This window comes from Sinocyclocheilus anshuiensis, unplaced genomic scaffold (genome assembly GCF_001515605.1).
Source record: "Sinocyclocheilus anshuiensis isolate Anshui unplaced genomic scaffold, SAMN03320099.WGS_v1.1 scaffold1451, whole genome shotgun sequence".
Classification (NCBI taxonomy): Eukaryota; Metazoa; Chordata; class Actinopteri; order Cypriniformes; family Cyprinidae; genus Sinocyclocheilus; species Sinocyclocheilus anshuiensis.
The window spans coordinates 85,990-98,665 of NW_015538060.1; the positions used below are offsets into that span (position 1 = coordinate 85,990).

Here is a 12,676-nt window from a genome sequence, read left to right on the forward strand (position 1 = left end):
AAAAAAAAAGCCTAGAGCCTAGTTGATGAATATGAAAAGCATTGTTCTTTTTCTTCTCTGTTTAAGAAAGTGCTGGAGAGCAGCAGATCAGTAATAAGGCTCTTGATACCATCTCCAATAACAGATGAGAAAGCAGTGAAGCGTACGGCCCTTAATCAATGAAACATCCAGCGTCAGATACTGTACAGCATACAGTACAGTAGAGATTTGTTCCATCGGCCTGCGAGAAAGCTTCAAAAAGTCCCACATTCATCATTCACGTTTTATCGAGCTGCAGAAGCTGGAACATTACGCCAGTTTATTTCTTCGCGGATTTATTCATTCATAAATATTCATCCTCCACATATGTCACGCACACACACACATGATTTATCTGAAAGAGAAATATTGCTTTTCTAATATTACACACCGAGATTTATTGTCTCTCATTACCATTGTTATCGCAGTAGCTTTCAAGTAATCTGTTTTTACCACTATGGGCGTTCACTATTTACTGTGCAGGAATATCATTCGGGATCATGCATCTTTCTCCAGAAATCCATATAAGCGTGGAATCAAAGGCAGAGATCTGCAGCACAAAGCATTCTGGGACCCCACGGTGCCTGAATTAAGCGTCTCTTTAATGGAAATGGTCTATTTTCCAGGGCATTAGAATGATCCAGGCCTGGAGTTTAATTGGAACGCTGTGTTTCAGAGGAGTGATGTATGAAATGAAGTTAAAGTCGGGCAAGTCCACACGTCTGGGCTTGATACGGATCCTCAAACGAGCCGTCCGTCCAGGGCTCAATCAGTCCGATCAGATCAGATTCTGATTTAGGACGGAAGGAAATCACAAGGGAGAAATTAAATGGTAATTACTATTGATTACCTATGTGCATATGACCCCACAGGCCTTGCTTTGCATACTTAAATCAACTTAAATAATTGGATTTGCTAATTTTTTATGTGTGTAAGCCAGAGTGTGTGTGGCTAGGACTATGAAATACGTTCAAGTATAAAAAAGTGACTGACAAATGATGCAACCTGACCCTTGTGATGCATTAGTTTGTGTTTTTTAAATGTGAACTGGTTTTATTTGTGACGTTTGGGGCATTGGTGATTGCGCTGCATTTGATTTAGCTTCAGCAACCAGGAGGTTAGGATTCTGAATTGTCTGGGGAATAATTTATTATGTGGTACTTATTTACAAACAATACTGCATATATTTATGCTGCGAGTACACAGGCAGTATAATGAAAATCAGGAGGCAAGAAGCAGTTGTGGTGTGTGTGTGTGTGTGTGTGTGTGTGTGTGTGTGAGACAGAAGCATGGCTGAGCATGCTGCACAACACGTGCTCACAAAGCTCTGTTATTGTGATGATGCACTGCTGCCCCCTACTGGATCAACAGTCAGTCACATCACTATTGCACTTAGTACTATGATCAAGTACTAATTATCATACAGACTTTATAACACGTTTTGCAATATATATTATTGCTATTTTGTTGGTTTGGTGTAGAGGTAACATGCTGTAGCAACAGTTGGATCGAGTGTATTCAGTAGTACTCGGTACATAAAACATAAGTTACGTTTTAAACTTGGTTGATGCAGTATCATACTGGCATACTGCCAGTATGCCAACATGTCTTAAGATGGATAAAACTTTTTTTTATTATTCTTGTTTATTTATTTAGCTTTCTGGAAGCTGGTATGTACATCAATATTGATAAAACCAATGTAAATACATTTTGCAACCTATATTTGCTGCTAATTGATTCTGTTTAAGAATTTGAAATGTTACCAATCAAATGAAATCAATATCATCAGAAATACAGATGTGACATGAATGCATTACTGTAATTACCATTGCATAAATAGTATTATGAGATTGTTTTAAAGATAAATATTGAATATAGAAAAAAATAAAATCAAATATTTTAAAAATGAAACTAAAACTGCCAGTAGGTGGTGGTCACTGTCATTTAAATGATTCGTACAAAACGGCCAATTCATTCATGAAACAAGCAAGTGACTGTATGTATCCGGAATCACATACTTCCCTAATCTATAATATGCGGGAAAACAACAACAACAAAAAAGCCAATGGTTTTGTCCATTATACCACACTTAAAGGGATAGTTCACCCAAAAATGAAAATCACACTATAATATACTCACCTTCAAGCCCTCCTAGGTGTATATGACTTTCTTCTTTCAGACAAATACAATTGGGCTTATATTAAAAATAAATACACAAATAAATAAATAAATGCAATTATATGTTATATATATAAAAAAAAAAAAATCAATAGTCCAATAAAGTGTGCCAATCCATTATAAAAAGTACTCCACACGGCTCCGGGGGGTTAATAAAGGCCTCCTGAAGCGAATCACTCTGGAGGGTAAACCCTTTGAAGGGATTATGGCGTAGGGATGAGGAAATTCACGGTAATACAGACCCTCTCACCTCCCTATGCTTACACTACGCCTGCGTGATCCGCTGGAACGTGATTCGTGTACGTGCGTAAGACAATTAGCAGAAGCTAGAGATACAGTTCATAAAGTTTTAAATATGGGTATTTTTCTTACAAAAACGATTCACTTCAGGAGGCCTTTATTAACTCCCCGGAGCTGCGTGGGCACTTTTTATGATGGATGGACACACTTTATTGGACTTCTTTTGGACTATTGAATATCAACACCCATTCACTGCCATTATAAAGCTTGGAAGCGCCAGGACATTTTTAAATATAACTCTGATTGAATTCGTCTGAAAAATTCCTTGCTTTATACCAATAATGAATGGAAATATTGTTGGCAACATTTAAGGTCACTTTCTCCCAGAGTGTGGAGCAAAATAAATAAATAAATAAATACATAAAAAATAAATAAATACAAGTTAGTTAGTTAGTTAATTAGAAACCCAGACATGTCACTTCCTGTCAGAAAAGAACAAGACCAGGCTGACCCCAGTGAAAGCAGCTCTGATGCACCTGTGTCAAAGACAGCAGCTCCAGCGTGCCACTTACTGTTGTAGAGTAGGATGAAACTAACACTGGACAAAAGGTGAAATAACACTTTCTTGGTGGGAAAAAAATAAATCAACAATAAAACCTTATCCTATCCCTGGTGCAAAGAAAATAATTATAAAAAATTAAAAAACCTGGTGCAAAATCCCCAACTTAACAACAACAATAATAATAATAATAATAATATGAAACCAAGTTTTTTTTTGTGTGCAACATTTTCTAAATATCCTTCTAATTGTCTTTCTAATATTCTTTTAGTTTTCTAAGAGTTTAAAAAGTAAAAAAAAATGATAAGTTGCTGATTTAATGGGTTCAGAGTGAGTGTATGAATGTTTTTATTGTAAAATTATTTATTGCAATTTTTCAGGACAGGTAGCGTGTTCCCACACAATATTTATTTATTATTATTAATTTATTTTATTATAAATTATTTATTAAAAATTACAATATAAATATTTACTACTACTATTATCATCTTCATCATCATCATCATCTTGTCTTTAACCAAATGTTGAATATATATGTATATATATATATATATTTATTTATTTCTATTTTAGAGCTGACGGGACAGATTTCAAAGAAAATTGCATACGTCATTCATCAAAAATATAAATTTGCAAAAAAAAAATGGTATTGATAATGAATTTTTATTATTATTATGTTTTTTTGTGTGTTAATATAAGTCACTTTTGACACAAGCCCTTGTTGATTTCTGATCTTGCTGTCAGCCTCCTACCATCAAATAAATAAATAAATAAATAAGATTTGTACCACATCGTTGTTATTTTCAAATACCATGGTATTTATATACTGCAGTATTCATTACATGGTACTTCAAAGAATACAAGTATCATGGCACAAGACAGAGAACCAGGGTAGCATGTGTTCAGGCTGATAAGAATGCTAATGTGTTCAATCAGACAGCAGACAGTGATTTTCACACATGTGATCGTGGTCTTTATTGGTCAGGCAAATGTTAACACTTGATGATGCAATACATTCAAACATCAAACAGTGCTCTAGCAATGTGGACTTCACCACATATGGCGCTTCTTTCTGAGAACTTCAGAGAGAGAGAATGTGATTTGAAGCGGAACACTATTGCAACACAATGGGGTGACAGCGGGGCCGCCGCTCGCAACCGGCGACAGGAGCGAAAGGACATACAACAGCAAAACAAAATGCCACTGCTTCTTACACACTCCTACGATTAACATTGATTTCTGTAAAATAACAAAGGGTGACATTTTTCAAACAAAGCGTTGACAGAACAAAGTGGTGCAGCCCAGAGAATAAAAGTGTCGAGGACAGCGCTCACAGGACAGCGTGACCTTTAAACACTGCCGCTGTTTGGATGTTTAAATGGCAGCCATGGCCTCAGACTCTTTGGGGTGGTTGAGGACCACATGTTCCAGCTGTCCAGAGTCTGATATGTCGTAGCTGGTCTTGTACTTGGCCAAGATCTTCATGAGTGGACGTAACTTCAGCCACCACTGTTCCTTAGGGATTCTGTGACTGAACAAACAATATAGAAGGTCCGATATTATTACAGATACAAAATATTTGATCCTGTCTTTAGAATATATGTAAGAACTGTAGTGTGTACATACACAAAGTCAGTCTCATCTCTGAGCTGAACCACAGGCTGGAAGACCATCGCACGCTGCCGCATGCCCAGCAAACAGGCCGAGTCTTCTGTGTTAGCAAACACTCTGCCTACACAACACACACAGGTTCAACACACAATCACAAAACTGCCAATAAATAAATAAATGAAAATAAAATAAAATATAAAAATGAAGAGTGGAAATCCACTATATATACTGTATATATCATAAATCGAAAAAAAATTATCCAAATTACATTTATATGGCCTAGTATAATAGTAATAATAGTATTTATAGCATATTATAGCAATTATAGATAACATATAGGAATATTTACAATAGTAAACTGGCAGTAGAAGTGAAAACCCACAGATTAAAAAAAAAACATCTAAATTATATGTATGTAGCCTAGTACATTAATAGTTCATATTTGTAGTATATTATGGTAATTATATATTGGAACAATTACAAGAGTGAACTGGCCTATTGAAATAAATAAATAAACACAATAAAATAAAATGGAAATATAGAAATATAGAGGAAATCCACAAAGAATATATATTAATAATCCATATTTATGTATTTACAATTACACAAGCTACACCACAGAAATGCACTAATAAATCATCTTTTAGTGAGGTCACCAAATCAGACTGAGTAAAATACAAATGTTTTACCTTCATCTTTATTCATCCACAGGCACAGCAAAAGGAATAAAAACACATAAAACTGAGCTGAAAAAATGCAGCGACTCTACGGTATTATTTCAAAATAAGTAAATCACGGATTATGTTGAGTACTGCAGTGTATGTGTGCAGTCATTATTACGCTTTAACAATATGACAAATACTGAGTGCCTCGTGTACAACAGCACAGGTCAAAAAGAAGGTCAAGTGGTGATTGAGTTCTATTGACAGCTTAAGAAAGTTTGTTTCTTTACCACATGAAATGCATAACTGTTGTCTTTCATACCTTTTCTGTAGCTTTCATTCAGTTTCTTGGAGATCCACTGCATGGCCTTAGCAGCGATTTTGGTCCCAAAGTTACGGTCAAATGGAGAAGGAGCACCACCCTAGTGAAAGATACATATATCGATAATAATTCATTATTTATTATTTATTTATAATTATTTAATTTATTATTTATTTGTTATTTTATTAGTTAGGTATAATTATATTTTATATAGGTATAATATAAAATATTAGGTATAATGTATTTTATTGTTGAGGTATACTATTTTGATAATGTTAATGTTAATTATTTAGGTTATATAGTTTTAGATTACTTATTTTATTTGTTACTACTACCTAAAATTCAGCATAATATTAACAAATACATAATACAATAAAATAAAGCCTAAATGGATCATATAAAATAATATATCCCAAATAACAATATAAATATATTTATGGAAACATTTTGGTAGGCCAGGAATTCCATGCACACAGAAACCAGCACAAATAATACAAGTATCATCTAAAGTGCTTGTTCACTTGAATTAGCAGGCAAAAGAAAACGGTATGTCTGCTACAGAATATTGATTCAGTAAAGTGGAGTTAAGTCGGCCAGAGTGTTCTGTGATGTATGATTCATGTGCAGTACCTGCTGCATGTGACCCAGAACATTCTTCCTGCAGTCAAACACTCCCTTGCCCTCCTCAGAGTAGAGCTGATAGATGAAGTCTGTGGTGTAGTTTTCATTACTGTTCTCATTCCTGCATGAACACAAGCACAGACAAACCGGCTGAGTGAGTGACAGACCGCCTGAGGCTCTGCTCTCACATCTCAATCACACTGGCCCCAAATACTCTCATCCGAGCCGAGAGGAGACCAAACATGAGGGAACAAACCTCAAACTCAGATAGATAGATAGATAGACAGACAGACAGACAGACAGACAGACAGACAAACGATGGATGGATAGAACAAAGGATGATAGATGGACAGACAGACAGAACGATGTAACAATAGACAGACAGGCAGACAGACAGAACGATAAAACAATGGACAGGCAAACACATAGAAGGATGGATGGATGGACCAAAAGACGACAGACAGACAGACAGACAGATAGATAGATAGACAGACAGACAGAAAAATGATGGATGGATGGAACAAAGGATGATAGATGGACAGACAAATAGAACGATGTAACAATAGATAGACAGATAGACAGATGTTGGATGGATAGATGGATAGATGGAGCAGAGGATGATAGATGGACAGACAGATAGAACGATGATAGAAGGATGGATGGATGGACCAAAAGACAACAGACAGACAGACAGACAGATAGATAGACAGACAGACATGTTTGATGGATAGATGGAGCAGAGGATGATAGATGGACAGATAGAACGATGATAGATAGACAGACAGACAGACAGATGTTGGATGGATAGATGGAACAAAGGATGACAGACAGACAGACAGACTGAGATAGATAGACAGATAGACAGACAGACAGAACGATAAAACAATGGACAGGCAAACACATAGAAGCATGGATGGATGGACCAAAAGACGACAGACAGACAGATAGACAGACAGATATATAGATAGATAGACAGACATACAGACAGACAGAACGATGTAACAATAGACAGACAGACAGGCAGACAGACAGACAGATAGACAGACAGACAGAACGATAAAACAATGGACAGGCAAACACATAGAAGGATGGATGGATGGACCAAAAGACGACAGACAGACAGACAGACAGACAGATAGATAGATAGATAGACATACATACAGACAGACAGAACGATGTAACAATAGACAGACAGACAGGCAGACAGACAGACAGATAGACAGACAGACAGAACGATAAAACAATGGACAGGCAAACACATAGAAGGATGGATGGATGGACCAAAAGACGACAGACAGACAGACAGACAGATAGACAGATAGATATATAGATAGATAGATAGACAGACAGACAGACAGACAGATGTTGGATGGATGGATGGAACAAAGGATGATAGATGGACAGACAAATACAACGATGTAACAATAGATAGACAGACAGACAGACAGACAGATGTTGGATGGATAGATGGAGCAGAGGATGATAGATGGACAGACAGATAGAACGATGTAACAATAGATAGACAGATAGACAGACAGACAGATGTTGGATGGATAGATGGAGCAGAGGATGATAGATGGACAGACAGATAGAACGATGTAACAATAGATAGACAGACAGACAGATGTTGGATGGATAGATGGAGCAGAGGATGATAGATGGACAGACAGATAGAACGATGTAACAATAGATAGACAGACAGACAGATGTTGGATGGATAGATGGAGCAGAGGATGATAGATGGACAGACAGATAGAACGATGATAGATAGACAGACAGACAGACAGATGTTGGATGGATAGATGGAGCAGAGGATGATAGATGGACAGACAGATAGAACGATGATAGATAGACAGACAGACAGACAGATGTTGGATGGATAGATGGAACAAAGGATGACAGACAGACAGACAGACTGAGATAGATAGACAGATAGACAGACAGACAGAACGATAAAACAATGGACAGGCAAACACATAGAAGCATGGATGGATGGTCTCTGTCAAGTGCTCTACGTTAGACTGAAGAAAAGAGAAACAGGTTCTTCATTTAACCAACAGATGGCGCTAATGTTTATTGTTTAATAACAGGCACTAAGATTATATAACCTTATGTGTAATTATTTATGAATAATGTTGCATAATTTTATTACTAAGACAGTAGCGTTTTAGCGATGTGTGTGTGTGTGTGTGTGTGTGTGTGTGCTGGTAACCTGAAGTTCTCTGATGTCAAACGGCTCCTCAAAGATATATGCAGCATCTGCTCCAGCTGCCAGTCCACCAACACTGGCCAGATAACCACAGTAACCTCCCATGGTCTCGATGATGAACACGCGGTGCTTCGTTCCGCTGGCAGACTGCTTTATACGGTCACATGTCTGACAAACACATACACGTTTAGTCATTTTGTGTCTCGAGTAATGCTATAAATCTTGCTTCAACCTGCTGAATGCCATGCAACAAGAACCACTTTTGGAACTCTAACTAAAAATGTCTTTTCTTACTATTATGAACACAAACCAGTTTGGAGACATGGACTATTTACTTTTCATTACAGTAAATCTAAGCCAAGATAAATTATTTCGCATCACAGAGAGCTTTGGGAAGGTAAACTCTACTAAGTACGGGCTTTTAGGAGCACCTTACAGACTGACAAAACAATTTATGATATACAATAATGCTCCTCATACTAAACTGTATATAAGACTGCATATGTTATTCCAAAAATATTGCCATCTAAACCATCTGAATGTTTTTATTACTGAGTATCTTTGAGTCATTCTCAGGAAACTGTGCCATTTTGTGTGCTATGTGTGTGTTCTCAAGTACTACTGCTATTATCAAATCAGTCACAATATTTGATACATTTTAATCTTTTTAATGTGTAATAAAATGGTTTAATTTTTTTGTTTTTAATAGGAATATTAGCCACGATTTGTGTGCCTCTGTTAAAAATGTTACATCAAATATAGAATAAGCGATAAATATAATAATATTATTTAGGTGTAATATTTTTATAATGTTAATATTATTATTTAGGATGTGTAATTTTATATGAATGTATTATTTTATTTGTTAATAAAAAAGAATATTCTGCTAAAATATTTTATTTTCCCCCTAAAATGTTTTATTTGTCCATCACTGTGTTTTCCCCTTTAAAAATAATAGTTTGACATCATATTTAAGTGAATAACATCATCATTTTTGACCAGGTGGCTCACACTGAGATAGCTTTATCTTCATCAGTATTTCAATGTGTTCTTTTGGCCTTGTCAGGCTCAATAGTTCAACTCTGTTATGAGGAAAAATATTAAAACTAGAATACTGATTGTAAAAATGTGATATTTGCAAACTAACAACTTTATTAAACCTTTTGTAATTTCAACCCCAAAATGTCAATCTAATATACTTGGCATTACCGTTTTTCTTTTCAAATTATAATTTAAATTGAAGGTGTAAAACATTTATAACGTAAAATAAAGATTATATACTCATAATTTTATGCAGTATTTCAATGTTCGTTTGGCCTTGTCAGGCTCAATAGTTCAACTCTGTTATTGAGAAAAATATTACAACTAGAATACTGATTGTAAAATTGTGATATTTGCAAACTATTACCTTTATTAAACCTTTTGTAATTTCAACCCCAAAATATCAATCTAATAGACTTGGCATTACCGTTTTTCTTTTCAAATTCTAATTTAAATTTAAGATGTAAAACATTTATAACGTAAAATAAAGATTATATAAGCTTATCATTTTATGCAGTATTTCAATGTTCTTTTGGCCTTGTCAGGCTCAATGTTATTGAGAAAAATATTCATATTAAGCACATAAGAACTAGAATACTGATTGTATATAATGTGATATTTGCAAGCTATTACTTCTATTTTTGCAATATCAACCCCGTAACATTCAACCCCCAAAAAATGTGAATTTAACAAGTTTGGCACAAATTCAAATTAGAATGATATACATTCAAGTAATGTGGGTAGAACTAATATTGTTTCCAAAGAATGACTCCTTTTCAGACAGGAATTAGGTTTATCTTCTTACCTCCACAATGGCATTCAGGGCCGTATCTGCCCCGATACTAAGGTTAGTGCCCGGCACATTGTTACTAATGGTTGCAGGCAGCATACAGAGCGGGATGCAAAACTCCTCATAGCTGGACCGAGCCTCATACAGCTGCAGCAGACACTCTAAGGCCTTTGGCAGGTCAGCACAACACAGCAGGGGACCACAGGGGACAGAACAATGCACACGTTAGACCAGCAGGGGGAGTACTGGTGCAGGAGTGGACCCTGCTGATGGGACACCCATCGTGTGATGGCCGCCATGGCTTCTGACTGCGAGTCGAGGGGAAGAGGAAGGGGGTATGGATGGGATCGGATCGACTTACGCACTCACACGCACAAAGACACTGAAGCGAGACGGCAGGGATTCTGCACATTCTTATCAGACATAGAGACAGCAAGATGACTCAGTCCACACATTAACAGTGATAGTGTACTGAAACTGACAGTGATGACGCCCTCGTAACACTGGCATACTCAATTCCGACTGGTCTTTGCATATGATTTGCTTACTAAACTGTGAGTGTGAGTATGTTTAAATGTGTCCGTTCACCAAAAATAGAAAATTCTGTCACTATTTACTCACCCTCATGCCATTACCCCTGTTGTTTTTTTTTCCATGAAAAATAAACGTTTTCCAGAATGGCATAGTAAAAGTGCACTCTATTCTAAAGCTTCTGAAGTCACGCAATGTGAGTTTTTTTGCTGAAAATCTTTAAACATGGTATGACGTCTGCAGCTAAGTTTCCATCCACTATTTGTGCTATTTGTGGGGGTTTTTTTCTTCCATGAAATGTGCTTCTTCCATCCAGTTGGCCTTTTACCAATAAAAAATGGTGTGTGATGACATCCCTTAAAAAAATATATATATATTTTCTTTTTAGAGATTAGTTATTTTGCAAAAAAAATCTGCCCTTTGTTTCTATACATGACTAGGTGTATATAGCAAAATATTGTATCTTTTACATCCTACATCTTTGTAAAATGAAGAGAGCAATGAAACAATTGAAATTTGGCAGTTTACTGATTACTAATTTGACAATACTTATATATTATTAAATAAGGAAATACAAAATAATACAAAATAAAAGGAAACTCAAATAAAGATTTATAATCAACAAAAAAAAAATAGACAGATCTGGCTACTGACGCTTTGTGTACATGTGTATGAGAAAATTATATTTGGGAGCTTTGGGAGAAGAAGGGAAGATATCGTTAAATACATATCAATATACTGTATGTATTTAAGAATTAATTCCTATGGCCACATTTTAATTTGTTCACTTGTTTTAGTTCAATTGTGGCCATGATTTAACTAGAAAGGAACAAATTTGTACAACATAACCACGATTTAACTAAAATGAGTAATTTAAAGGTATCATGTGCTCTATAGAATTCATATCAGTACAGAGCCTTAAGTCACATGGTCTACTTTTATGTTAATTTTTATCTTGGGTTACTTTTTTATTTGTATCCCTAGTCATTTTTGAAACATCCAATATATATCAAAGTAACTTAGCATTTGAGTTCCATGAACAACAAAAAGTTGAGTTTGTAAGGACATGAGGGTTTCAGGTGAACTATGAAAAACTGGCAGTAGCCTGTGCTTTAGTAAGGTTTGTTAAACCATGGATGTAAAGAAACTATGCAGACAGACTCCAGCTCCGCCAGTGTTAGCCGGGGTGAGCGATCTGTTATGACGGGTTAATGCAGTGTGAGCACAGCACAGCACAGGCTCAGTCACATGTCAGCCACAAAAAAAGCACAGCTCCAAACATTCCGCCATCATGTCATCTCCACTTACCTGTCAGCTAACGGCTCGGCTTTGTGTTTACCAGCCGAAACTTTAATGCTTAGTGTAGAAATATTTCAATGTAAAGCTCACAAAACTACTAAGAACATGACCAGGTCATATTTCACCCCCAAATCAATAAGGAATAATATTTTGCTTCAAGAAAATGAAGCTGAATTTGGCCCAGACATATCTTAATAAAGGGGTGGTTGATTGCGATTTCACTTTTTTTAACGTTAGTTAGTGTGTAATGTTGCTGTTTGAGCATAAACAATATCTGCAAAGTTATGAAGCTGAAAGTTCAATGCAAACGGAGATATCGTCTTTTAAAATTCTGGCAGTTTAATGCCTACAAAAACGGCTGGTAGGGACTACAACAAGTTACTTCCCGGGTTCGTGACGTAACAAACCCAGATAAACCCCGCCCTCGGGAAAAGGCAGCAAAGGGGGCGAGGCCATGCTGTGCTGCTTTAGAGAAGAGGAAGAGAAAACTAGGGGTACGCGTAAAAATCTATTCATATATAAATCGCGATTATGTCTTCTAACGATTCTAATGGATTCACAAGTTTCAAAATCAATGTTCTAAAGCAGCGGTTCT

The 12,676-nt window shown here is 36.1% G+C and overlaps 1 protein-coding gene across 1 annotated transcript in view; it reads right to left on the reverse strand.

The window, feature by feature from the left end:
- Positions 1-3,940: 3,940 nt before the first annotated feature.
- The window catches only part of LOC107683490 (ATP-dependent 6-phosphofructokinase, platelet type-like), a 34,897-nt gene continuing 26,161 nt past the window's right edge, over positions 3,941-12,676 (reverse strand). Inside the window, exons 16-23 of the mRNA XM_016479548.1 lie at positions 10,267-10,419; positions 8,424-8,588; positions 8,186-8,232; positions 6,221-6,332; positions 5,591-5,690; positions 5,296-5,301; positions 4,622-4,727; positions 3,941-4,526 (exon numbers count right to left, since the gene is read on the reverse strand). Coding sequence (XP_016335034.1) covers positions 4,370-4,526; positions 4,622-4,727; positions 5,296-5,301; positions 5,591-5,690; positions 6,221-6,332; positions 8,186-8,232; positions 8,424-8,588; positions 10,267-10,419 — 846 coding nt within the window. The 3' untranslated portion in view covers positions 3,941-4,369. The remainder of the gene's footprint in view (positions 4,527-4,621; positions 4,728-5,295; positions 5,302-5,590; positions 5,691-6,220; positions 6,333-8,185; positions 8,233-8,423; positions 8,589-10,266; positions 10,420-12,676) is intronic.